The sequence below is a fragment of the Lupinus angustifolius genome, chromosome LG14 (assembly GCF_001865875.1).
Source record: "Lupinus angustifolius cultivar Tanjil chromosome LG14, LupAngTanjil_v1.0, whole genome shotgun sequence".
Lineage (NCBI taxonomy): Eukaryota > Viridiplantae > Streptophyta > Magnoliopsida > Fabales > Fabaceae > Lupinus > Lupinus angustifolius.
The window spans coordinates 2,015,723-2,042,376 of record NC_032022.1 but is presented as its reverse complement, the minus strand read 5'-3'; the positions used below and the strand labels follow the sequence as shown (position 1 = coordinate 2,042,376).

General features: G+C 35.1%; 2 protein-coding genes and 1 long non-coding RNA gene across 4 annotated transcripts; 1 reads left to right on the top strand and 2 right to left on the bottom strand.

Moving 5' to 3' along the window:
• Positions 2,648-8,065, top strand: LOC109326889 (sorting and assembly machinery component 50 homolog B-like). The gene is made up of 4 exons (XM_019559774.1): positions 2,648-3,244; positions 5,168-5,653; positions 6,440-6,952; positions 7,516-8,065. The coding sequence occupies exons 1-4, from the start codon at positions 2,717-2,719 to the stop codon at positions 7,597-7,599; spliced, it is 1,611 nt and encodes a 536-aa protein (XP_019415319.1). The 5' UTR covers positions 2,648-2,716; the 3' UTR covers positions 7,600-8,065.
• LOC109326534 lies at positions 9,870-10,738 on the bottom strand. The gene is made up of 3 exons (XR_002105249.1): positions 10,502-10,738; positions 9,997-10,125; positions 9,870-9,898 (listed from the first exon to the last, which is right to left on the bottom strand). It is a non-coding gene; the product is annotated as an uncharacterized LOC109326534 (long non-coding RNA).
• LOC109326677 (clathrin heavy chain 1-like) lies at positions 13,760-25,097 on the bottom strand. Of its 2 annotated transcripts, XM_019559411.1 has the most exons (31): positions 24,888-25,097; positions 24,522-24,726; positions 23,990-24,078; positions 23,817-23,895; positions 23,560-23,687; positions 23,167-23,265; positions 22,941-23,049; positions 22,251-22,330; positions 21,948-22,175; positions 21,796-21,861; positions 21,386-21,502; positions 20,996-21,193; positions 20,736-20,852; positions 20,476-20,535; positions 20,189-20,275; positions 19,816-19,899; positions 19,535-19,669; positions 19,385-19,447; positions 19,194-19,298; positions 19,005-19,117; positions 18,636-18,888; positions 18,408-18,544; positions 18,050-18,328; positions 16,968-17,970; positions 16,197-16,682; positions 15,932-16,102; positions 15,666-15,851; positions 14,976-15,098; positions 14,753-14,863; positions 14,358-14,445; positions 13,760-14,327 (listed from the first exon to the last, which is right to left on the bottom strand). In XM_019559411.1, exons 1-31 carry the CDS (start codon positions 24,933-24,935, stop codon positions 14,263-14,265), a joined length of 5,112 nt encoding a protein of 1,703 aa, XP_019414956.1. In that variant the 5' UTR covers positions 24,936-25,097; the 3' UTR covers positions 13,760-14,262. The 2 variants fall into 2 exon arrangements, with proteins under 2 accessions (XP_019414956.1, XP_019414955.1); XM_019559410.1 differs by having other exon boundaries at positions 13,760-14,445.

Below are 26,654 nucleotides of genomic sequence, written 5' to 3'. Positions count from 1 at the left end.
ACTTCTTCCACTATATCACACTAATACATAACATATTGATGTGACTTGGTTTGACCATTATGTAGTGTCGAGGCAAGTATAACATAGTTGAAAACAATCCATCTTTTTTTTGTTAAAGGATAAATTCAAAATAAGGTCTAAGCAAAAACCTGATTGAAACTCCTTAATGGACAACTCTCCAATAGGATTATGAAATGGGGTGAGAGATATAGGAAGAGAATAAGAAAACAACACATTTTGTGGGATCAAAGCCCAAGCTCTCATAGCATGTCTCCAATTCTTTCAAATGAAATTATTAGTATAGGGCTAATATTGAAAACACATCCAACTTTGCTAGTATGTGGAAATACAAGTTGGATTTAAAGAAAAATATATACTTTATGCTAAGGAAATGAGAACAACAAATCACACAAATTGAAAACTTCAATAGATTTAACATTTTTGTCAAATATTCAATCAAAATGCACAAAAATAATTAAGTTTCATCTCATTTGAAATATAATAGAAATAAGAAGTTAGAAATTCATTGACAATATAGGAAACCCGTAGGTACCCGTGGTACTTGCATGTACCTAGAAATGCTCGCGAAAAACTTGCACACGAGTACCCGTATGGGTACGGATGGATATGAGTAATGCTCTCTTATTTCGAAACGGATAGTGGGTAGCTACTACTCGTGTCTGCCCGTATTCGTTGTCATCCCTACACACACTTGACATGAACAAAAACCCATTACGATGGTTGTAGTTCTCCACAACTCACTGCTTGAAGGAATGACTCCTCCATAATGAGGTTGTAGAAAAACCAAGCCTTTCTCAAAGCATAGAGGACTCATGATAGTCCTTGGGAGTATGCAAGAGACTCTTTACACCCCCTAGACATCTCTTGCAAAATGGATCAATAGTCGATTTCCTATTAAACCATAACTCATTTCATGATAAAGCATCATGAATACATACATTTCACTTTTTCCAAGATTTTAAGATGCCGCACTCATCACAACACTGTGTCATTATCACCAATAACATTCTCACTAGAGTTAAGTTAACAATAACTGAACCAGCAGAGTATGCACTAGAAGCATGACCATCCCAAATCCACTCCTCATCCTCAACTTGAGTGTCTATAGAGAAATGATGACAAACTAGATCTTTCACCTCAAAAGGGACCATAATATAAAGACTATTAAAATCTCAAGAGCTATGAGATCAAATATCTTTCACCCGAAGCTGAGTATTAGATATATGGACAAATTTTACGAAGTTTCGTAACTTATCAAAAACCCATCTAGTTATCATATCAAAGGGATTGACTCCCACTAACAAAATGTGTCGTATAACCTTTGAGGATAGACACATTCACAATACTTATCCAAACAAAAGAAGCTGAAGTCTTTGGCTGAGCAGACAACAAAGAATTGTCACCCAAATATTTATCCAACAAAACCTTACACTACATCTTGTCATTATTCTTGAGTAAGTTCCAGCTCATCTTGCCAAGAAGCGAAATTTTAGTGGTCCAAGAATCCCTTACTCCTACCCATGCCACTGTCACTTTTATGCCTAGTGATCATGTCCCACCTTACCAGATTGAGGCCGCACTTGTTGACATTACCACTCCAAAAGGAATTTCTAGTCATCTTATCAATATCACTACAAATATTCTGAGGAAACCACATCACCTGCATGGTATGAATTAGAATCGAAGAGAGAACATACTTAGCCAGATACAATCTACGTGTTTTATTAAGGAGACTCACATTCCAAATTGACATGCGCTTTTGGATCTTCTCTAAGATAGGGTTGAAAATCGCTTTGCTGACCTTACCTTAAACATGAGGAATACCAAGATAAGTCCCAAGATTGTTAACAACACGCATTGAACAAATGTTCATTAAAGTAGTCTTTAGCCGATTAGACACATTCTTAGAGCACACAAACAAACTTAGACTTTGCCTCATTAACCTTCAATCCAAAAGCTTGACAAAAATCCCTTAGTGTAGAATAAACTATTCTGACTTAAGATTTCGACGCCTTGTAAAAAGAAGAACATAATCTACAAACAAAAGATGATATATTGGAGATCCTTGTCTAGAAAGCTTAATTGGATGCCACAATTCAAGATCCACTTTATTGTTAATGAATAGAGCTAATCTCTTGATACAAAGGACAAATGGATATGGAGGCATGTGATCACCTTGTCGAAGACCTTTGCTAGAAGTAAAACTATTTTGGTTTCATAATAAAAACACCTCCTTAGAAGTATTACACCACATGATAAGCTTAACAATAATCCTTGGGAATCCAAAGCTTTTTTTAGTACTATCAAATATATTTCCTCATCTTTTATGATAAGGAACTAATCATTTGGAGTTTGTGGTTGTCCCCTGTAACAAGTATCGCTTTCAAGAATCGAATATTTGACCTTAGGGATCGAGTAATGTCTTATACAACTAGACCAATGTCTTGTTGGTCGAAAATCGAAAGCGAATAAGAGTTTGACATTTATTAGAACTAAATCTAAATGGATGATGTGAGGATAGATATAAATCAACCTATCACATTTAAACCAACAACAAATCAATTGTAAAACCTTGGAAAATGTAAAAAAATTAAAAAAGAATAAAAATATTTAAGCCTTAAAAATATATTCTGTAATAATAATAAATAAAAAAGAAAAGCAAAATCTTGAGTGCCTCGGATTCTGATTCTGATCAATGGAAAACTCAGATGAAGAAAACGAACTTCCAAACCCTAACAACAACAACAACCACATCGAAGAAGAAATCGACGACGATGAATACGAAGATGAAGACGAAGACGAAGACGATGATGACAACGACGACGAAGACGACGACGTCGTTTCACACTTCCCGAACCCTCAATCTCCACTATCACAGTTACGCGAACAGCGATTCAAGCTCGAAACGCTTTCACGGCGGTTATCATCGGAACTCGTTCCAATCCGAGTCCACGATATTTTGATAAACGGCAACACGAAGACCAAAGATTGGATCATCGAAGCCGAACTCAAAGGAATCGAGAACGCAACCACCGTTCAGGAGTTGCTTCGTGCTTCGGAAATTGCACTCGCCAGGTTACAGAACCTTGGAATTTTCGAATCCAGTAAGGTTCGGCTTGAGCCTGGACCGCCGGAGTTGCCGAATACTACCAATGTCATCATTGATGTGGTTGAGGCTGTGAATAAAGTATCTGGTGAATTCGGCGTTTTCACGAAACCTGCGGTATAATCTTGTGCTCTATTATGGTTTATATGTGGAGTTATGAGATTCTAGATGTTGTTTGAGGCATAGTAATGAAAATTCTTCGCGTTTTAGGGATGAATAAAATTATGTATATGCAATGTTAGAACTTGATTATTGTGGTCATTACTTAGCTTAGCAGTGTTTTAATTTGCGGTCCTCGACTACAATTGTGGTAGTAATATTGCGGGTTTTATCTGTCGTGACCGCAGTTGTTGTGGTCAGATTAATTGCATTATTTTCTGCAATTGTTGACGTGACCATAGCCGCAAGTTAAAACCATTCTACTTGCACTTGGTAATGCTTTATATGAGGATGATAATGCTTGTTAGGTATGAGGTCATGGCTTTTCATTTCTGATGCTGGTTATTGTGTTGCAAACATCAAATGGGAAAACTTGTAATATGCATGATTGTATTGAGTGGACTCTCGTATTAGTCCCTAACATTGTAAGCGTTGGTTTTATTAGTTTATGTCTTCCTTACTTTTGGAAATTACCATATTAGTCCTCAAAATTGTAAGAATCAGCCATATTAATCTTTCATGTCAACTGTTGTTTAGTCAAATTGGTCATGTGAGAATCAATTTCACTGACATGACATTTTTGGGACTAATATGTTTTTTCCCTAGAGCCAGGGACTAATATTCAGTGCTACAATTTTAGGGATTAATATTTCATACAATTTCAGGGACTATATGTTAATTTCCTAAAGTCAAGGACTGATTTACTTGACTTTATTTTACTGTAGATATGAATTTTCAGCAGATATAAACTTTTCCTTGTGACATGTTACTAAATTTTTATTTCCTTTTTTCCGTTGGGAGCTGTGCATTTATATTCTTAGTATTTATTGCCCTCGATATGCTAATATCTCTCTTTTGTTTCATTTTGGAAATTTCGCAATGGGCATTGATGTGGTTGAGGCTGTGAATAAAGTATCTGGTGAATTCGGCGTTTTCACGAAACCTGCGGTATAATCTTGTGCTCTATTATGGTTTATATGTGGAGTTATGAGATTCTAGATGTTGTTTGAGGCATAGTAATGAAAATTCTTCGCGTTTTAGGGATGAATAAAATTATGTATATGCAATGTTAGAACTTGATTATTGTGGTCATTACTTAGCTTAGCAGTGTTTTAATTTGCGGTCCTCGACTACAATTGTGGTAGTAATATTGCGGGTTTTATCTGTCGTGACCGCAGTTGTTGTGGTCAGATTAATTGCATTATTTTCTGCAATTGTTGACGTGACCATAGCCGCAAGTTAAAACCATTCTACTTGCACTTGGTAATGCTTTATATGAGGATGATAATGCTTGTTAGGTATGAGGTCATGGCTTTTCATTTCTGATGCTGGTTATTGTGTTGCAAACATCAAATGGGAAAACTTGTAATATGCATGATTGTATTGAGTGGACTCTCGTATTAGTCCCTAACATTGTAAGCGTTGGTTTTATTAGTTTATGTCTTCCTTACTTTTGGAAATTACCATATTAGTCCTCAAAATTGTAAGAATCAGCCATATTAATCTTTCATGTCAACTGTTGTTTAGTCAAATTGGTCATGTGAGAATCAATTTCACTGACATGACATTTTTGGGACTAATATGTTTTTTCCCTAGAGCCAGGGACTAATATTCAGTGCTACAATTTTAGGGATTAATATTTCATACAATTTCAGGGACTATATGTTAATTTCCTAAAGTCAAGGACTGATTTACTTGACTTTATTTTACTGTAGATATGAATTTTCAGCAGATATAAACTTTTCCTTGTGACATGTTACTAAATTTTTATTTCCTTTTTTCCGTTGGGAGCTGTGCATTTATATTCTTAGTATTTATTGCCCTCGATATGCTAATATCTCTCTTTTGTTTCATTTTGGAAATTTCGCAATGGGTTTGTAGACTAGTTCTTGGACTGCTGAAGGTACTCTTAAGTACAAAAACTTTTTAGGTTATGGTGATCTATGGGATGCTTCTGTAGCCTATGGTGCCAACCAAGCGACAGAGTTGAGTGTAGGGGTGTATGCCCCTCGACTTAAGGGATCTTTAACTCCTCTTGTGGCAAGACTATCCATGCTTTCCCAAGACTGGCAAGAGTTTTCTTCGTACAAAGAGCAATTGTTGGGCTTGTCTCTTGGCTTAATCTCAACAAAACACCATGACTTAGCATACACCCTTGGATGGCGTACCTTAACAGATCCATCACAAATGTCATCTAGGTCTGTAAGGAGGCAGCTTGGGCATGGTTTACTGTCCTCTTTGAAGTATACGTATAAAGTTGATAGGCGAAACTCACCAATTAGGCCTACAAAAGGATATGCATTTGTTTCTACGACTAACTTTGGCGGCCTTGCACCAGATCAACGGGGCTTGCAGTTTCTGCGTCAGGTGCAATATAATGCTTTTACTGTCCTTTTTAGTTATCTTCTCCAAAGCAGTTGTATGTCATTAATAAAAAAAAAACCCTTCCGTTAAGTGGTAGCATTGTAAAAATTATTGAAATAATTCTGTATAATTTCCAAATTCATGCAGACCAAAATAAGAATTGAATTAGTTAAGGATAAGAAACTGAGATTAGAAGTTAGAACTATATATTTTTGGGTACAGGCAGAGTCCATCTCCTTGGATTGAGATAAAATGTTCTGAAACTGTTTCTGCAGTTGAGAATCTGTATAATACTCTTCTTTTTCTATCCATGCTGTCATCATTCAGTTTTAATTTTTAGTTGTAGAGAGAGTAAGGGGCTGTGGCCATTGTATGGTATTAAAAGATGCCATTTCTTTGGCTTAGGAGGATGCTCATGTGTTGAACTATGTATTTGGTTATTCTCACTGTCTGAAAAAACTTGGCACTAAAACATGCTTGGTTGCTTGTGGCCTTTTACTTTAATGCATATATCTTGGGTAATTAATTATTCATATTTTATGAACTTGATTATTTTTAATCAAATAATAATCCTATCGCAACTTGGTCTGGAAATCTTTTTGATTTTTGTAATTGTTGGGTATGGGAACTTTATATGGGGCAATGCTGCCTTCCCGGGCATGTTCAATGGCATATATGTACATCTGTGTGCATAAAGTGTGAGCACCTGGGTTCAACCCTGACATCTTAATATTTCTTTGATTATTTTAAATATACTTTATCTTGACCAACTCTTAACTTTGAATGCAGGAGTTTGATGTTCGGTATGCTGTTCCGTTTGGGTTTTATAATACAGCACTGAACCTTGGGATTTCTGCTGGTGCTGTTTTTCCATGGGGGCCTGGTTTTATGGATAGGCCATCTCCCCTTCCTGAAAGGTTTTATTTGGGTGGTGATTTCTCTCCAGTTTGCACCCTAGGAGGGCCGATGACATTGTGGGGATTTAAAACTAGGGGATTAGGTCCTACTGAACAACGAAGGCAAAGCAGAGATGGAATTTCTAATGAGTATGATGATTCCTCTGGATGGGACTCCATTGGAGGAGATCTTGCTGTTACTGCTTTTGCAGACCTCTCTTTTGATCTTCCAATTCGGTGGTTGAGAGAACATGGAATCCATGGGCATGTTTTTGCTGGTGCTGGGAATACTGCTAAATTAACTCAGAATGAATATAAGCACTTCTCTCCTCAAAAGTTCTTAGATTCCTTTCGAACATCAGTGGGATGTGGATTTGTTATCCCTACTTCACTTTTCCGCCTAGAGGTTAGTCTCTGTCTCATTGTCTGTGTATATATATATATATATATGTAATTAAGCAGTAGGTCAAACTAACCCAAACTGAAGGGGGTTCAAGTGAGATGAATCATATAGTTGGGGTAGTCTTATTTTTCAAAATCAGATATTAGGTAGTCATACTATGAAGGAAAGGATACATTTAAATCTTAAGTTTTTTAATGGTTTATTAACCTATACTTTTTCTTAGTCTTTACTCTTTTTATTGTGGCTTCTACTAGTCTTCTTCTCACATGACCAAACCACCTAAGAGGCTAAGACAAGATTCTACCATCATTTTAAAAAAAATAGATGCTTGCCCGACTTTCACTCTAATGCTTTAATTCCTAATCCTATCTTGTCTTATATGTCTAAACATCTGAGGCAAACTCCAAATCTTTGTATATTTATATATTTGAACTATGTAGTAATGAAATTTAAGATGCAACCTAAAGTATTAATTTATTTTTATGTGCCTTTCCCAATTTGGTATTTTCTTGTTATGTATCAAGACTTTTTATGATTTCTTCATTGGCTCACTTTCATTGTTTCAGGGTAATTTCTACTACATACTCAGGCAGGATGAACACGATCGTGGGAAAACTGGATTTAGGTTCAGCTTCTCAGCTCCTTCATAGAAGCTGAGTTCACAACTGAAAAGTCTTTTTCTTATGTAATTCTCAAGCATTAAACATTTTTACTATCTCTCACTGGATTGGACAACACTGTATTTTCATTTCCTTGTGGTTTGAAATCCAAGGGCACTGTTTCAGGCGGTTCAGCATTCGGAAACTTTTTAGGATCCATTTTCTGACTAGACAATACACCCATTGGGGTCATAATAATAAGCCAATGGTCATTCCATGGCAAAGGTGTATGAAGCTTGAAATTCATGCTCTTGTAATGTGTACTACTACCGATGATCTTCACTGTCACTGAGAATTCCTAAACATTGTTTGTTCAGCTTAAATTGCAAATAACTCCCTCACATTGCGGAATATTGTCTTCCAAATGGTAAAACAGCCAATTGGCTTTGTCACTATGCACTTGTAACTTCGATGTGTGGTTCGGGAAGCTTTCTATGTATCGTGGGTTAAAATTTGATTTGTGATTATACTTGTCCTATCAATAAATATATCTGAGCCATATACCAAAGGCATTAAATCAGCAAGCTCTGGATCTTACGATTCATGTATAACTTATGATGGTCTACTCAAACCTCAGCAGGTTCCACAGGATCTGAAACCAAAATTCAGATGAGTTTAGTGAGGTAAGATCTTTAGCTGTTCCTGTCTTCCTAGTTTGTTATTTTTGTTTATATTGATATGGATTCATAAGACTTATCATGGACATCCCTTCACAGAATTGGTAGGTGAATAATCATATAGAATTGAAGTTCTAAAATTTGGGACCAAGTGGCCAAGTAGAACAAACTTGAGGTCTAAACTAGCATCCATTAAACATAATTATAAGTCTAATTAACTGAACAAAGAAAGAAAAAGTCTACCAAACATATATTAATTAGCCTAGATAGAGAAACTATAAAAAACATATTTGTAAAGAAAATTCAGCTTTGAAATCCTGCCAAAGTAACACATTACCATTGGAATTTGGTTTCCTTCTTTGTGCTATAGTCCATAAAGTCCTAAACTTCTTGCCATATAAATTGCAATATCCTCTTACTTCTGTTCCCTCCAAACATTTACTCACTTGTAGCAAGCCTAAAGCATGCTAACAGAAATTGGTGTTAGCAGAGTTAAACTCAAGAATGCCCTGATAATCAGAATGCAAATGATTTGCAGTAAGTTTGTTCATTATTATTACCCAGCTATTCAATTCCTACATAGAAACTCTGCCTATGTCATGTTTATTGAAAATCATTACATTGCCGGGCCTCAGTCCAAGTAAAAGAGGAGAGTTGTTTGTCAACGACCAACATAAAACCTTTTTTCAAATCTTTTGATGACATAAATACGCGATATGATTGTGTTATTTTGTGATAGAATGTAATGATGTTTGATCCATGTAAAACAATCTAATGGGAAAAAGCTCTGGTTTTATTGTTGTTAACATTGCACAAGTTTCCTTACAACTTCAAATTCTTGTGAGTTTTACCAAGTTTAATGAAGTTACTTATACATGCACACTCACCCAAATATTGAACTATACACATGCTGAAAACATTAGCAAGCTAAAGCAAGAAATTTTACATCCTAGCCACAAATTTCCAAACAAAAAGAATAGAAGAGATATACCAAAGTAAAGAATAACATTTTATAGAACTTAGTATCTTATTTATTTTCAATCTATATCTCCATAATAGCTGAAGCCATAATAATTCTCCATGATACTGATATGTCATTTTTTCATCTCAATGTTAGACCTTCTTTAAAGAAACACAGAAAAAACATGTAAGATTGAAACTTACCATCTTTCCATGTAATGTGTCTTATTTCCTAAGTTAACATTGTCAAGCTTCCTCTTATTCTTATCACCAGGAATAGAAGTTGGGTGCTGCAAACAAGATGAAAATGTTTGATAACTCATTACATTATAAAGTGAAACACAAGAAAACTTTATATGTAATACATCATTCTATCTTTACACTGTCTAAAGGAAACTTCCAAAAAACAAATTAAAATTCTCTATAAAGTTTCCTGGGCCTTGCGGCAACCAAGGAGTCTCCAATCTCCGGGGAGTTCCCTTGGTACTGGAGCATGGGAAAAGTGAAAAGTTACAAATGAGACACCATATCTTGAACCAAAACCTTACGATATTGGTTATGTGAGCATTTTCTACTTATAAACTTTTTCAAGCATCATCTCATATCTAACGTTAAACTTCACACTTGAATAAACTCAACAGTTTCATTTATGATTTTCTCATTACACATAAATCAATAACTTACTTGAGTATCAAGTGTATCCTTCGAAGAACCTACTAGGCATATAACACAATACAAATGTTAGTTCCTGAAAAACACAGATATCTTTAACCTTATTAAGATAGGCAAATAAAATTAGCAATAATAGAACCTGGCTTCATGATCAATGAGCTGTGACTATGATTTCTGGATGAGTGATTGACACGAGTACGAGTCGCATTCTTTGAAATTTTAGTCTTGGACTTTATTATTTGAAGCAGATCAAAGCAAGGATTAGATCCTGCAAAAATAGAGAAAAGTATTTTTGACACTGTTTTAAATTGCAGTCGCGATTGCGGTAACTGTTGTGGTTAATGCGATTGCGATCATTGCGGTCGTTGTAGTGTGAACTATTTTGTGATAAAAAAAATATTTATGAATTCGATGCGACCTGATGTGGTCCAATGCGGTTGCATTGCGGTCCGATGCGGCCACATCATTGTGATTCGGAATCACACCGCAATTGTGGTGTGATGCGGTTGTGGCAGTCACCGCAACCGCAATATTGCGGCCGCAATTTAAATCAGTGATATTTCATGAATAGCCAAACCATATAGAAACTTCTTCAGCTCTCAAAACATTTTTTCAAACTTCAAAATCTCACTATAAATTCATACCAAGAAGTGACTGAATAGCTGCAAAAGCTACTAGTTGTTCTGCCTCCTTTTTGCTTTTTCCAACTTGACCAATATAACTTTTACCATTAAATTGCAGTGCAGAGGAAAATCCATGATGCAGAACTCCTTCTGTAGTTGTTTTATACTGTGGATTTTCTATGTTCTTTTTGACAGCATATTCAATCAGGATTGATTTGGAATACACTAGATCCTAGCCGAAACCATAATACCGCGAAACATTAGTCGGATAATCGCATAGAAGTTCATTTATTTTAAGCTAAGAACTTATGATTACAATGAAGATATAATAGCTTTTGTCAGAAGCAGATCCAAATTAGAAATCACAAGTAGGATTAACAGAAGAAAAGCATAAGCATATTTAGGAGCATTAGGTGGTTTAGTTTCTTGAGTCTAATGGAAATGAAGATTGAGACAAACATTGAATCCAAAATTTATGAAAAGTATAAACAAAAATAACATTGGGAGAACTGGTTACAATGATTATGAGCTTTTGTGCATGTACTATACATACATAGATGTGGTTATGCATAAATATTGTATGTGTAAAAGTTGAAAACTCTCTTTAGTCTATAATAATTGCATGTTTCTGTAAAGATCTATGCAAACTTGTAAGTTAAAATCTCTTTGAAACAAGTTTAGCCAAAAAGTTTCTCTCTTTTAATAAATTCACACTTGAACACTATGAAGGTGTGTGAAGGATTGGATTGAAGCAAGTTTGATCATTCAATGTTTATAATTGAGAAATAGTGTATCTTTTAAGTTCAGTCACACATATGAAAGAGTAATTTACTATAGACTCATGAAGGATGGAACTTACAGGAAGTGCAGTGTATCCCTCATTCTTAATGTCTTCAGTTATACTTTTGAGAGCAAGTTCGGCGACATCTTTCTCTGCGTCTTTTCGATGTCGATATGTCAGCCTAGATTTGAATTCCTTTCCATTCACCAATACCATAGATCTGAACTTTGGAGCATGAGAAAATCCTTCATTCACTATTCTATACTCTGGTAATTGCAGACCATACTTTTGAGTAAATTCTTGTAGTCTGTTCTTGTGCATTGCTTCTTCTGGTATGCCTAAATAAACATCAGCAAGCAATGAATTTCTCAGCATATAAAAGGATTACAATGGCCAAAAATGTTTGTATCAAAACCATACTTTAAAAACTAAAATTGCCCAAAGAAAAAAAAAGCAGAACTGCAGAGGACATTGTTTAACAAAGTATAAGGCAGAAGTGAAGTACCAAAGGAAAACAAATGAAGAGTGAAAATATTTTCACACATGGTTGGAAATGGTTAAGTAAATTTACAAAGTTTGGTACAAATTAAGGTATTATTTGATACAAGATCTACTGTCTCAAATCTTGTCTCATATGCTGTCTCGGACCAATGAAAACATGTCAATGTCGATTAAAAATTTCAAGCATTCATTACTACTGTTTTTTTTTTTTGCTTCATTATCATTGGCCTGGAACAACATATGTGACATGATCTGAGACAACATATCTCTATTCTCCAATTGTACCTTACCAACAACAAGAAGAACACAATCAAACCTTTCTCAGCTTTTCCCTTATCAAAACAATGCAAAAGGGTTCTCATCAGCCTCATGATTACTATATAGCTTCTTTCATGAGGACTTACATCTTGCATCAGGAAATAAGCTTTTTAGTAAATCTCCTTTGTTACATTACAAGTTTAGAACACACTGAAAAATATCACAACTTTTTTCTACTAAGTGATAACATTTTATTGTTCCAAAATAAGAAGACTCTTATGATACAAATCATACAATACAAGTATGAGTAACATGCTATATATATTATATATATATATATGTATGTATTATAAACCAAAGAAGGATAAGTCACCTTTGTCCATTTTATTTAGATGAAACAATTGTCTTGATGCCATGATCTTCTTCTTTCTTCTCACAACTCAAGCTCACTACAATTTTTATTTTTTTTCTCTAGTCTCTACAACTCCTTTGTTTTGACTTGTACCTTTTGTTTTGACCAAATATTCACATGTTTTGTGTTCTGTAATTGAATGGAGACGAAGCTTTAGAGTGTACTTGCATGGAATAGGTGCTGCCAAAAACTGAAAGTGATATTTATTTGTACAAATAAATCAACTCCGATAAAACCATTTAGCTGCATAAAACATGAAGAAATTAAGGACCCATGGAAAGGTTATTTGTTTACAAGTTCCTTTTATATTTGAACTTTACATCCGTTTACATAAGGGAATTTAGGAAACAATTCTTGTGCAAAAAAGTAAAAAAAAAAAAATCTAGATGGTCTTATAGCATGTTCATATATCTCCAGTATTAAAGAGATAAGTTATTGATTTTATTTTTACATTTAAGGGTAGAAATATCACCACATTACATTTACACTTAAAGGGTAAAAATATCACATCTAAAAAACTTTCCTTTTGTTTTTATGCAATTCCTATCCAGTTACATTTCTTTTAATGAGTAACACATTTACACAATGATTTGGGGTTTTGGATTTAGAATTTTGGGTTGAATAAGCACATACCCAACCCCGATCGCTCTATTTTCATTCCTAGTTTTTCATGGGTATATGCTCTAATTGTTCTTTTAACATTTCAAAAAATACAGAAACATATTCTCATTGTCTTTAGTTTTTTTACTTTAATTTATAACACCATCCAAATGGCCGAACATGTTTTCAACCTTTGTTATTTGTTTGTCAATTTAGTTTTTGGTTCTAGTTGCCTCATTCTATCATGTAAGTATTTTGTTGCTTAACAGAGTGATCTACCAATTTAATCCCAAAAAAAGTAAAAGTCTAAATTAATACTCATATTATGAATGTGAGTCAAAATATCTCTGAATGATGATAAAAATGATCAATTTAACCCACATTTTGATATTTTGGAAACTGAGTTTTTTAATTTTTCAAGGACAAAATTGATACACACACAAATTTTAAAGAACCAGTGTCTATTTACTCAATAAAATATTTTAATCTGGAGGGTATATGCCCTCAATGTCGCCACTCACCAGAAGTGTGAAGCCTAGCACCCTGATGGCAGAGGATCCTATAGAATAGGCTTGTGTTTTTGCTATTTCAATTGTCCTACTCCACCACTACACAAGTGGGTTTGGACTTCAAATGCATGTAGTAATCTATCAGCAGCCTTTCTTTTGTAACAGAATATGTGCTTCTCTTCTTAGTTAACAACCGTCTCCCAATGTATTACGACATAAATAGAGAACAGAGTTTAGTTACAAAATTGTTCTCTATAAAATATGTACATACAAAAGAGCTTGTCTTTAATATGCACACATCAAATTATTCTCTATGATCAAAGCAGTAATGGCAAAGCAATCGCTTTGTCAGTGCCAGAAATGTGCACAAGTTTACAACCAAAAAATATTAAACATAGAACTAATTCACAGTTTAAACCATATGTACTTGAGATGTACACGATAAATATACGGGCTAGGACCAACTCCTTTCATACAAGAAAAATGGTAATAATATAAAAAATCCTTGGCTACCTTGTACAAGCAGCGCCGAAAAATGACTCGACTAAGATATAATATTACAAAACTATGACATAAATCTCCCAATAGGAACTCGATTATTTTATAACTTGAACCTCCACCTCCATTAGAAGCAAGGAAAGAATACTGCATTAAAATCCCAGAAGATCTAAGAAAACTCACATGCTGCTACGTCACTGAACATACCACCGTTGCTCGCATCTCAGTAGCTGCTGCCCGTGGGTGGCATGCCATAAGGAGGCATTTGTGGCATCCCAAATCCACCACCCATTGGAGGTGGAGGAGCAAAGCCTCCACCCATTGGAGGGGGAGGGGCAAAGCCTCCTCCCGTTCCAGGCATTGGTGGTGCAGGCAAAGCAAGCGGCAACAATTGAGCATACATATTCTGCAACAGAAAACACATTTCATTCATTCAATCAGTATTGAGTACTATAAACCCCCAATATGTATGACAGGTGAGAGGGAGATCAAAAATAGCAACTGGTTTATTATGGATAGCATAAAATGGACAAACTGAAGAGAAAAAGGGTTGTGTTTTTATACTGCAGCGCATCATCCTCCATCCACTGTTTATGTGTATGAGTTTTACTTAAAAGTCAATGTCATTAAACATATGAATAGTAATGATGCATTGAGAGTGTAAAAAACGTTTACATCGTCAATGCACACCCATAAGCTCCAAACTACAATACCTGCTGTGCAATGACTTCCTTTTCTTCTTTTTCTTTAGTCTTCTCATTGATCTGTGCTTCAATTTTGTCCTTCACCAGTTCATCAACTTTGCCAGTGTACTCACGGATAAACTACAACAGCAAAGAGAAGACAGTACTACATAAGATGATGAAAAAGACAAGCATGTCAACTGTATTATTATGTATTTGTGACTTAAGTAAGCAGAATAAAAGAAAAACAAACCTGTAAGAGATATGGGACGGCAAAGTCGATCATGTTGTGCATCCAAGCCAATTCAAGAACGACATCTGCTCGGATCAAATCATAGCAAACAAATAGACATGAGGCAAAACATTCCTTCTTTCCCTGCATTAGCACATGGATGAAATATTAGAATATATATTAAAAAAGGCAGCCCAGTGCACGAAGCTCCCACGTGAATATGGGGAGGATAGATGTACACAATCTTACCCCCGCAAGCAGGAAGGCTTTTTCCAGAAATATTAGAATTCTTAGACTATATGCACATCAATAAATAAAAAATTGGGAGATCAACATTCCAAATGATTAAACTCCAAATCATAATGTAATAAAAATAAATTTCAATACATCAAGCAGTAGTGTTTACAGTAAGACTCTTGACATGAAACCAGTAGAATAAATTGTCACTATAGTCTTGATTCTTGACAAATAAAATGCTAATTATGCTAGTTGCCAATAATTCCTCTGCCTGACTTAGAACCACACATGCTATGAATGATACCACAAGCACCGGTATGCAACAAACTGAACATGATGATTTAGCATCTTATAGTCTTTAAATGAAACATGTTAAACAAGAAATAGAATCAAACCTGAATCCAATAGGCTGGGCCCATTTTGCAAATAAAAAGGGAAAAAAAGAATCATGGAGTTTGAAACTGAAGTTGGTACCTGATCAATGAAATAAACGAGCAACTCCTCCGCAAGTTCCCGTTCACCAGATTGAGAGGCCGTCTCCATGGCATCTTTGTAAAGGTTATCCTTCTTTGACAAGGAGATGGACTGCTTCCACCTACCGGCCTTCTTGTAAATATAAGCAGCAACACGTCTCATCTCAAGAAGCTCATGCTTTTCAATCTGCATTATGGATAACAATAAGCTATCTGGTTTCTACAATTGAATTGAGACAGTCATTACAAAGAATAAATGCAGCTCACCTTCTGTGCAAGGCCAATTTGATCAAAGTTATCATGCAAATCAATTGACTCACGCAATCTATCATAGTCTTCCTCCTCAACATATATTTCATTCAACGCTTCATTAACAGCCGACACGTTGTTGCTCTGAACTGCGACCATGTATGGCTTGACAAGGCGGAGGTGACCAGCCTACAATACATCATAAGGAAAATATTCATGAGTGATATACAGAATAGGTCATAAGCTAAGATTTAATGAAGACTTTTTCCAGTAATAATGCTACCTTTCGCATGATGTCAACAACACGTGCATGATCAACACGAAGTGCAAGGACATTCAGAACATCATTGATAAGATCTGGATGCTCTTGCAAATAGAAGTGAACAGCCTTGTAATACAACTCCACATTAGCAACTTTGGCAATAACATCTTTGAATTGCATGTGATCCCATGCTTCAGGGGAATGGTTCATAATGGTTGTTGCAGCATTATCAAACTCGTCATATTGGATATACAAATAGGTCAGTTCCTTCCAATGCTGTTGTTCATCACAAGCTCTTATGAGTTTAGGAATATTGAGTCGGGTGGCAAATAGTTTGATATGCTCCATAAGCTTCTCAGGCCGGTATCTAGCATACAGAACTCCTAACTCAGTGAAGATGCCCATATGTGCTCGTTCTAATCCTAAACCACTCTCCATGAGGGATATTAGCTCATTGAAGCAACCTCTATTTTGGTAATATTCACTGACCTCTTCCAAATCATCCACCTACAAAATTCACAATAAAGGTTGATGCTTTAAGGCTTTAAGCATTGGACAGACAATAAGCTCAATAATTGCAGACCAACTTATGCTCATACATAATAAGCACAAAACTTCTCGATCCTGACAAGCTCACAGTACACTTGTATGAACATTGTTTCTCCATTACATTCTGAAAACTCAAAACTATTCAAACTTTATTGTTGAAGCAGATGAAAGCTGAATAAAGAAAATTTTTATAGCTTATTACAAAATAGTTAATTAAAATTTTAATAAAAATCAAAAGAGTACCTGAACAATAATGTTGAGTCCACATATCTGGGCCAAACGGAACTCCTCTGCATCAACACATGCAAAGCAAACTTCTTTCCATGTTTTTGCGCTGTTAGCTTTCCTTGCCGCATCAACAGCACCTTGGAACTGTTTCAACTTCACAAGGGTGACTGCTAACTTGGCCCAGTTAGATATAAAAGCATATAAAATTTTTGCAGCCTCATATAGTTCTTCATCATACAATCGGTCACCAACATTTTGCAGATTGGCCACATTTGGCATAAGAATGAACTCCTCAATGTCACTAAGCCTGTCAATCTTCGCATACGCATAAATAAGCTCACTGTCCACCTTGGGTTCTTTTGACTTCTGCCTTACCATCAGCAAGTATCTCACCAAGTCATGGTAAACATTGGCATCTTCAGAGGCACGTATAACATCCAAGAATTGGGTGGCATCATCTGCTCGTATAAATGACTCAATTGCATCACTTACTAATCCTTCCCTGAGTTGAGCCTTGGCCACCTGACTCCAAACAGCATCTTCTTCAACTCGGAAAGCAAACTCCACAGCCCTACCAATGCTATGAATATTATCTAGCAAGACATTGACTGCTTGAACATTTAAGTTGAACTTCTTGAATATTGCAAATGCTTCTTCATATAGCTGAGCTTCAACAGCCATGTCTCCAACTGCAGGCCCATCAAAATTATCCAGTCTATTAACATAATCCATAACTCTGGATGAATCAGCCTTTATTGCTGTCAAAATAAGCAGATTCTGCAAATTAAAGTTCCCACTAAATGCAGAATTCTGAAGCACGATCTTCTCAAGAAGCTCAATCAATTCATGAGGTAGATCAGCAGTCATGAAAGCCTTAACAGCTGCAGAAACTTGTTCAGGGCTCTTGCTTTCCGGCAGAGCAGTAGATACAACCTGATCAATAAGTTGTCTTCTGTAGGCATTATCAGGGACAAGAACTTTCTCCCAAAGATCACCATCCATCCTCTCCACAACATATCTGTAATCACGATATATGCATGTAAGCATTGAATCCAGCTATTCAAGGATAATTATACTGAAAGAAATACACCACAAACCTTGCTTGTAGTTTGAACAAAGAATTTTTGTTCGTGACATTGATAAGTTCATCATCACATTGCCCTCGCCTGTAAGCTACAACTGCCAAGGTGGGGTCACGTTTCTCACAATATTTGCCCACAACTCGAGAATCGTAGTATGGGTTGGTAGTGAGAAAATGCTCTGTGTTGTTGTTGCTATCAATGATGATTTTACCCAGTGCATTGTGAACATGTACATCCTGGCTTCCCTCAGATACAAGATGTTCCAAGAACTGTGTGAGCAAGCGAAGGCGATTCCTGAACACAAAAAATAACCACATGGAAAATCAGATATAAGAACGCAAAACAACATGAAGGATTAGAGAACAGATACCACCTCTTCTCACATTCTTCCACAAGGGGCTCCACTGGCAGTAATGAACGAACAGAAAGAATCAAGCCTTTGATAAAATCTTCTGGACACTCATCATCTAGCAGCTGCCCAACAACTAAAGGAGCATTCCCTGGGTTCACCTATAAAGCAAGGCACAAGTTCTAACAGGGGCACAGAGAGGAGGGGGGCACTCATGAAATAAGGGAACAATAGAAACACAAACTATGATACCTTCTGAACATAACCTTCAATGTAGCGAAGCATGTTGCTTGTGTATAGATAGTGTGTTAGATCTGGAACAAATCCAAAACGGTCACAAACATTAATCAGAGGTCGTGCATCTGGAAGCTTAGCTTCCATTAGAAAGTTTTTCGTCTTCTCGGGATCATAAAAACTTGATTCTCTAGTCACACGCTCGACCTCTTTGATTTGTCCAGTCTTTGCGGCTGACTCAATGTACTTAAAGTGAATATCAGGATCCTCACTGTCCCATATTCAGATAAGCATATGTTAGAAGATATACATTGGACACTATCCCCTTTACAAATGGGACAATTTGTCCACCAGCCGGAACAGTTTTTTTCTGATTGAAACAATTACCTGGAGCTCAAATATGATCCAAGGAAAAAATACAGTCCTTCATATGACTTGAACTGCTCAAAAAGTTTTATGCAACCATCAACACCCAATTGTTCACAATATTCTTTAGCAACCTGGACATAAGTAAGCTTCAGTTATCAATCAATTATTAATAAATACAAGTAAAATAAGATAATGACGCTTCCATACTTGCACAATTATCTGCAGATTTCCTCGAAGGTTGACCAGCAATAGGTCCTTCATGCACTCTAATGCCCATTCTCGAGACAGAGTACCAAAAAATTCAACAAGTGACTGCAAAAATCACTTAATATGTAAGTATTTTAAAATTAACATGATGTTAAAATGGATAAATTGCAAAAGCAATGGGGCACTTAAACCTGTGGTTCAATTGCATGGGTATTTACAATCACACGTTTTACATCTGGCAACTCTGTGTAGTGCTGCATCAAGAATAATGCAATCAACAAAAGGATGACTTTCAGCTTAAACAAAAAAAAGTACAACAATCATGTTTGGCGAGTAATTACTTGTAAAGCTCGCACATAAAGACCAGCTTTTTCACAAAGTTGGGCAATACGTGGACGGTCATAATGGCTGAACATGCCATTAGCTAAAATTGCATCAGCAACATTGGGGAAAGTTACCAGATTTATCTCCAACACCTGGACAACAATTCACAACATTGAATCACTGCAAAGCAAGAACTATGATAAGGCCAATACCAAGCCTGAATTAAAACATGTGTATAAAAGGGGAAAGAGGAAGGTTGGGTAAAATGCCTATAACAAATGAGAATGAAGAGTGAAACCTTTGTTTGAAGGAACCCATGTTCAGGTAGATTTGGCTTCAAAACATCTAGGAGAAAGGCAGTAGCCTCACGGATCAAGTTTCTCTGAGCAGGACAAAAAAAATAACCAGATGCTAATAAATAGACTGTCCAGCAATACATTTCTAAAATAAAGAGCGGCCCAGTGCACAAGGCTCTCACCTAGCAGGGTCTGGGGTTGTTAAAATACAACAACCAAGCCTTTATCCCACTAGGTGGGGTTGGCTACCTGGGGTTGTTAGAATAATAAGGGGAAATGACATGGAGAGTGTTTTATCTTAACCAAGATAGTTGCACTTGACGAAGGAATATTAAATTACTAATCATAATGGGTTAATCACAGTAGATAATCAACCTGAAGAAACAGATCAGTTATGGTGTTGTAGTCAACTGGGCAACCTCCCTCCATTTGAGACATCATTAAGGCAAAATTAACAGCACCCTGCAAATTAAAAATAAAAAAGATGTATACAACCTTTGTAAATCACAAAAGTAAACTTGTACAGTCTTTGTTTAAAAATAAATATTTACCATGCATCTAACAAGGTGGCAGACAATGTGGAAATACAAAGAAATAGTTTGATTTAAATAATTACTCAATATAAACTGTAGAGTGTAGAATTGCAGTGTTTTCTCATATACCTGAGGATCTGTCCGGAGAATCGTTTGCAGAAGGAAGAGATAGTCAGGCGTGTACCCAACCTATAGCAACAATCGAGTGATGAAAATGTTCAGACCCAAATAGTTCAAGTAAAATGCAAAAGGAATATATGCAATGTTGATACAGGTCCAAGTACATTATTGTACAGGCCATAAATCAGCATTAAGAGTTTAACAAGAGAAGGACACCAGAATCTTGAGTCATGCATCAACATTATATGATAAAAAGACAAGCCATCTACCTGCTTAGAGTATATCAAGATTTTATCGAATTCCCTTCTCTCAGCAAAAGCAGCAACAACTTTTGGGGTAGCTCTGGCTTTTATATATATTTTTAAAGCAAGATCATTGTCCACAGTCTACAACAAAGCACACCAATAAAAATTAACATAAACATTCAGTTAAAAGTTAAGCATGTTTGAAAAAAGTAGTACACATTAGGAAATCAATTAGAAAGAAACAAAAACAATGAAAAAAACATAGCTCCAAACTGCAATCCAACCTTTACAAGATCTCCTAGCTCCTCACTGCATTCAAGCTTGTCCTCTGCCAACCAATTCTCCAAAAGATTTTTCTTGTTCTGGTTCACAACCAGTCGTGACAATTCCAATGACTCAAAGGCATTCAGCTTTCCTCTTGTTAAAAGTGTTCCAAAGAACTGCAATAGTGGAGGAGTTTGCCCAGCTTGAACAGGAACACTCTGCCACATAGAACAGGACATGACACTTTAAACATTACATCATGCATCCTAATTGACCAAAAACAAAGGACAAGCCTAAAAATAATTCAATTTCCTTAATCCCTCAAAACAAGCGAAGATGATTTTGTAGGTAAATTTTGTTACTGAAAGAGAATGAAAAAAATCTTTAATAGCTATGTCATATCAATAAACCTGAAATTTTGCAACTGTATCAGGCGTGCGAAGGATTCCTTGTGGAGACTCAGCAGCAAGCTCAGCTGCTTCTTTATACTTCGTTTGGGCAAACAGTTCATGGAAGCGTTCCACTACCTGGAATGTCAACATGATGGTTAATCTCTAGAAATAAAATAAAAACACAATTACAATAAGAAACCACTTCTATAAGGCCAGCAAAAAATCCAAACAAGAAATAAATTCCAAAAAAATTGATTGAAGTATGTTGATTTCATTACAAGAAAAAAGTAAATGAAAGTGTGAAACCAAGCTTAATACAAGTTCTTTATCAATCATATGAAACCTCACAATATTGCCAACTTCTCATATACCTTCCAGACAGATCCTAATGAAGAAATATTTGAAGTTCTAAACAATAGATCACATACCAGCTGTTCAGCACCAGGAAGATTTCCTCTCTTGGCTAGATTAACGGCTAGTTCCAAATTGTTTAACTGTGAATAAACAAATGAATTTTGAGAAAAAGCCACATTGTTTCCCACTTTACATCATAAAAATTATAACAAGATCAGAAACATACTTGGCCACTGACAAAATTCACGATGGTTTGTTCATTAACAGTAGCCAATAACACCTGACCTCTCCTGTTAATTGCATAAAAGCCCCCTGATGATGTAGCTTCTGATGTCAAAAATATAGGATCTGGACTTATTCTATTCCTATATACTGCGGTAGCTGTCTCCAAATCATAGACGAACAAGAGACCAAGTTTGGTAATCACATATATCAAACTGTATTTGTGAGATATCTGCGAAAAAACAAAGAGAGAATCAAATATCTGCACAGTTTATAAAATAAGCAACAAACACCACAACTTAGGTACCTGCATGGCAACTGGAAAGTCATCAGCAAAATCTGGGGGAAAGAAAAGATCTGCTTGTTTCTTCGTAAATGATGGCTTCCCTGTACATTATTGTTGAAAGTTAAATCCCAGAAGGATAAATGAATAATCAACTGAATCATAGGTGCTAAAATTATACAGATGATTTAATTATAATATAATACCCTAATCCATCATTAAATTCACTGATAAATTTCAATACAATGCTTCCTGGCTTTGTCAAATTAACTACCAAACACCACTCAAACCTAGCATATATATTCAGTTCCCCTTCACAGGTTTATCACTAAATTGAAAACCTAACAGAAGTTTGTTGCATTCACATTATTAAACATTTTCTATAATCAAACGCAATGCAATCCCTGGTGCATGATCTAACAAGAAAAGGTAATTAGTAATATATTTCTTTAAATTGTAAATGATGAGTAACCTTCTCAATACCACTGCATTGAATTTATCCATCAACAAATTGATATTTATGAAACAGTCATCCCGAATTCAAGAATTTATGATTGCATGCCAAAGGTTCCGTTTTAACTCTATTTATAAATAGAGCATCATGAATGGATTTCGTACAAGCTATGACCAATTTAAAGTTAAATTTTTGTCAAAGATGCATTGCCTGTAAATTACTACAGAAGAATTAAAAGTGATAAATAAAAATGTGCAGACCTGGCTGTGCACCCATCTCAATAACATGCAACTTGGATATAATTTGACCAGCATTAAGCGTCTTTGTGGCAAAAGAAATCAAAACAGAAGGATTTTCATTTCCAGGAACCTGTCCCAAAAAACACAAGTCAGCACAGTAACATGATATAGTAGCATACAATTATTCAGGTAAACATTATTAAACAAAGAAGTAAAGGAGAATAAACAGAATTGTAAGGATATACACCTTAAATTGAGCAAATGCTGCTGCATGTGCTTCAAGAGCCTGACTACGCTGTTGATCAACAGAGAAGAGTTGCATGTTTCCTTTAACCAATTGTGGCCTCTATAACACAACAATGTAAATAAATAAGCCAGGGGTAACTTAGTCACGGATTGAACTAATGACCAAAACCAAGTACTCCAAAACCAAGTATAATGTCAAAACCAAGTATCCCAAACCCCGATAGCTTTAGCTGTTCGGTTTTTACATCTAGCAATTGTCATAAGATTATGCATAAAAAACTGATATAAATGCACAAAAAGTCAAATGAATATGAGCTAAATGGAGTACCAAAGTATAGTTAAAATGTATTTCACCAAGATAGCCTACTTACTATAACAGGCACCAGAGATGTACCTCAGGGGAACCAGGAGCGATACCAATCAAGACCAACCACTTTTCTGTAGGGTCACATCGATAATTAATTATCTGATTGTTTGCCAAATTTGCTGTTCTCTCAAACATCTTCACAGGTTCAGATTCACCTACGATTTACATATATGACATTAATAATTTGCAGATACGCTACAAGCCCACTGAAAAAAATGCATAAACTGGAAAACATAGCACAAAACTACAAAGTAATGAAAAGTTGCAAATTATCCTTATCTTACCTTCAATTGACCAATGGTATACAGAGGTCTGTGTCACAAGACCCAACAACTTGGGGCTAATCCACTTCCAAAAGACTACCTGCAAATGAAATAAGGGAATTCCACAAGGATTAACAAAGTTGTCCTTATCATCCATTATGTCACAGACGTGTATAATTGTAGATATCAGTTACCTGCTCAGGCATCTGATACGATTTCACCTTTGCTTTCATCTCAATATTAAATATTTGCAGGTGATCTTGTGTCGTCCCTTGGAGATGGGCTTCAAGATGACGACATAGTTTATAAGTGAATATAACCCAAAAGTAAACAGTAATAATTAAGATGCAGCAGAAGCACATAGCAAGTTCGACTAAAACCTAGAATTTTCTCTCAAGGCCAACGGCTAAGAACCACAAAATCAAAAACAATACAGGTCAACATCTTGCTCAACTGAGTCCTATTACCATGCAGGATGTGGATATCTACTTACATGTTAATATGATCCCAGTCAACCAAATTCAAACTAAGCAGCTTGTTCCGTTTTAGTTGCATCAATAATAAAAATACAACAAAAGGTGGCAAAAACATATCAAAATAGATAAACCATCAATCCTTCAATTTCACACAGAATTCATATCAACACCGAATTGCTATCAATTTAACTATCCGCAAAAATACATTAATAGCTACAAAACACAAAATACAAGTTAAGTAGTTAGCTACCTTTCAAAGCAAGGATTCTAGAATTAGGATTCATAATAGCAGAATCTGCAGTGATAGGCCTCCTCAAAGGTTGCGTCGGCATGTTCATATCAATAATAACGACGCTATTCTGTGGAGACGTTTCTCGAACGCATATATACTTATCAGACTCCATCGTCACGTGCATGAACGTCATAAACTGTGGATTTATTCCAACACTCGGTAACTGCAAACAAAAAACAAAATCACAATCACTGAATTTCACGATTCAATTCCTAATACTACAGTTCAGATCAATCGGATCTATAATACAGCATAATTGAGCAAAACATAAATATAAATCGAAAGTAAGTGTTGTCTATTGAATTGCGAAGAAAAAGTAGTTACGGTGAGAGTTTCGCGCATGGAAATGGGAGCGGCGGCGGCGGCGGCCATGGTGGCGACGACGGAGGAGCGGTTGCGGCGAAATGAAGAGTGAAAAGAGTGAGGATCGAAGTAGGTGAGAGATCTGGGAGAAAATTGAACAGTGAAAAGCGAAAAGAGAGAGAATAGAGAGAGAAACGGAGAAGAGAGAGAGAATGAAAATGGAGATACTTACGAAATTCTGACAGAAAAGCTGAGATCTCGGTTCTTATCTTATTTTATACGCTAATAAAACCAAATTTGTTACAATTATAAAATAAAATAATAATATCTTTAAGTAGATTTAGATATACAAAGACAAAATTAGTAGAAAAGTAACCATGTCATAATATTTTATTATATTCCAGTCCTACATTTTTGTATAAATTTCATTTTATCATGCTATTTTGCATGAATTTAATATGTATGTTCGGCTACCATAAAGTTATTTATACAATAATCAACGTATTATCCATTTTTACGTTTATTATTTTTATTTTGAGAATTAATGATAATTAATAAATGAGCAATGAATAATACATTAATAATGTGATAAATTCTTACACTATAAATATATAAATATTAAACTCTATTTGTATTTTTCTTTGTTCTCTTATATGGAAGAGATAATTATCTATTGAGTAAATTACATTAATACTTTAAAATTTAGTGCAAATTTATAGATTATCCCTCTTTCTTTACATCTACATATATGATCGGAAATTTATATACATAATTATATTTGATACCTTTACATGGAAGGATGTATAATTCCACTAACCTCCATCTCAAATATGAATGTAATATTTTAAATATGAGGAATTATAAATGTAATTAAACTAAAGTTTAAGATGGGTTGATATAATTTACCTTTTTCTATTTAAATATTACTTATGATCAAACTGACCATATCCTTCACTTAAATTCTATATGTTATCAAGAGCCACTCATAACTAACACAACCTTCTACCGGACAAGGATCCTATGTCCCAAGAAATTTCTGTCTCCATGTACCAAGCCAATGAAATCTCATTGAATAGCGTACAAATATTAATTTATGTTATTATAAATTTTATTTTTAATCAAATAAATTTGTTTGATTGGATGGGGACATCAAATGGGACACCCACTGGGACACGTGATCCCCACCTTCTACCACCCTAATATCAACAATTTCATTTATTTGGACTTCACCATTTAGTGTAGAAAACAACACATGTTAGACTTTATCTTAAATAGACCAAACATATGTAGCATAAAGTTTAGAGTTACTCTATTTAATTTTACCTATTTAAAAAATTCAAAGTTTAAGTTTGACATATTTAAAAGTTTGTTAGTCCAATTAAAAACATTTTATGTTATAATGATTTTAAATACATAAACATGTTTACCTTTAAGTAGTCTAACTAATATACTTTAAAATAGACTCTTCTAACAATAAGAGTTAAATTATATTTCACATATTTTTTTATATTAAAATATTATAATAATAATTATATTAAAATAATATAATATATATTATTATATTATATAATTAAATAGCTTTGTTTGATAGTCTTAATAGACAAAAGGATATAAAGTTTGACATGTTAAACTAAATAAATTTTGAAAAAGTATTAGTAGGACCTACTTACCAAAAAATCTAACCTAACTTATTATGAGTAATATAACAAGTTTCTCGTAGACCGTCTGACCTGTTTTCATTTCACTAGTCACTTCAAGTTATCACTTATGTCTACGTAAAATGAAGTA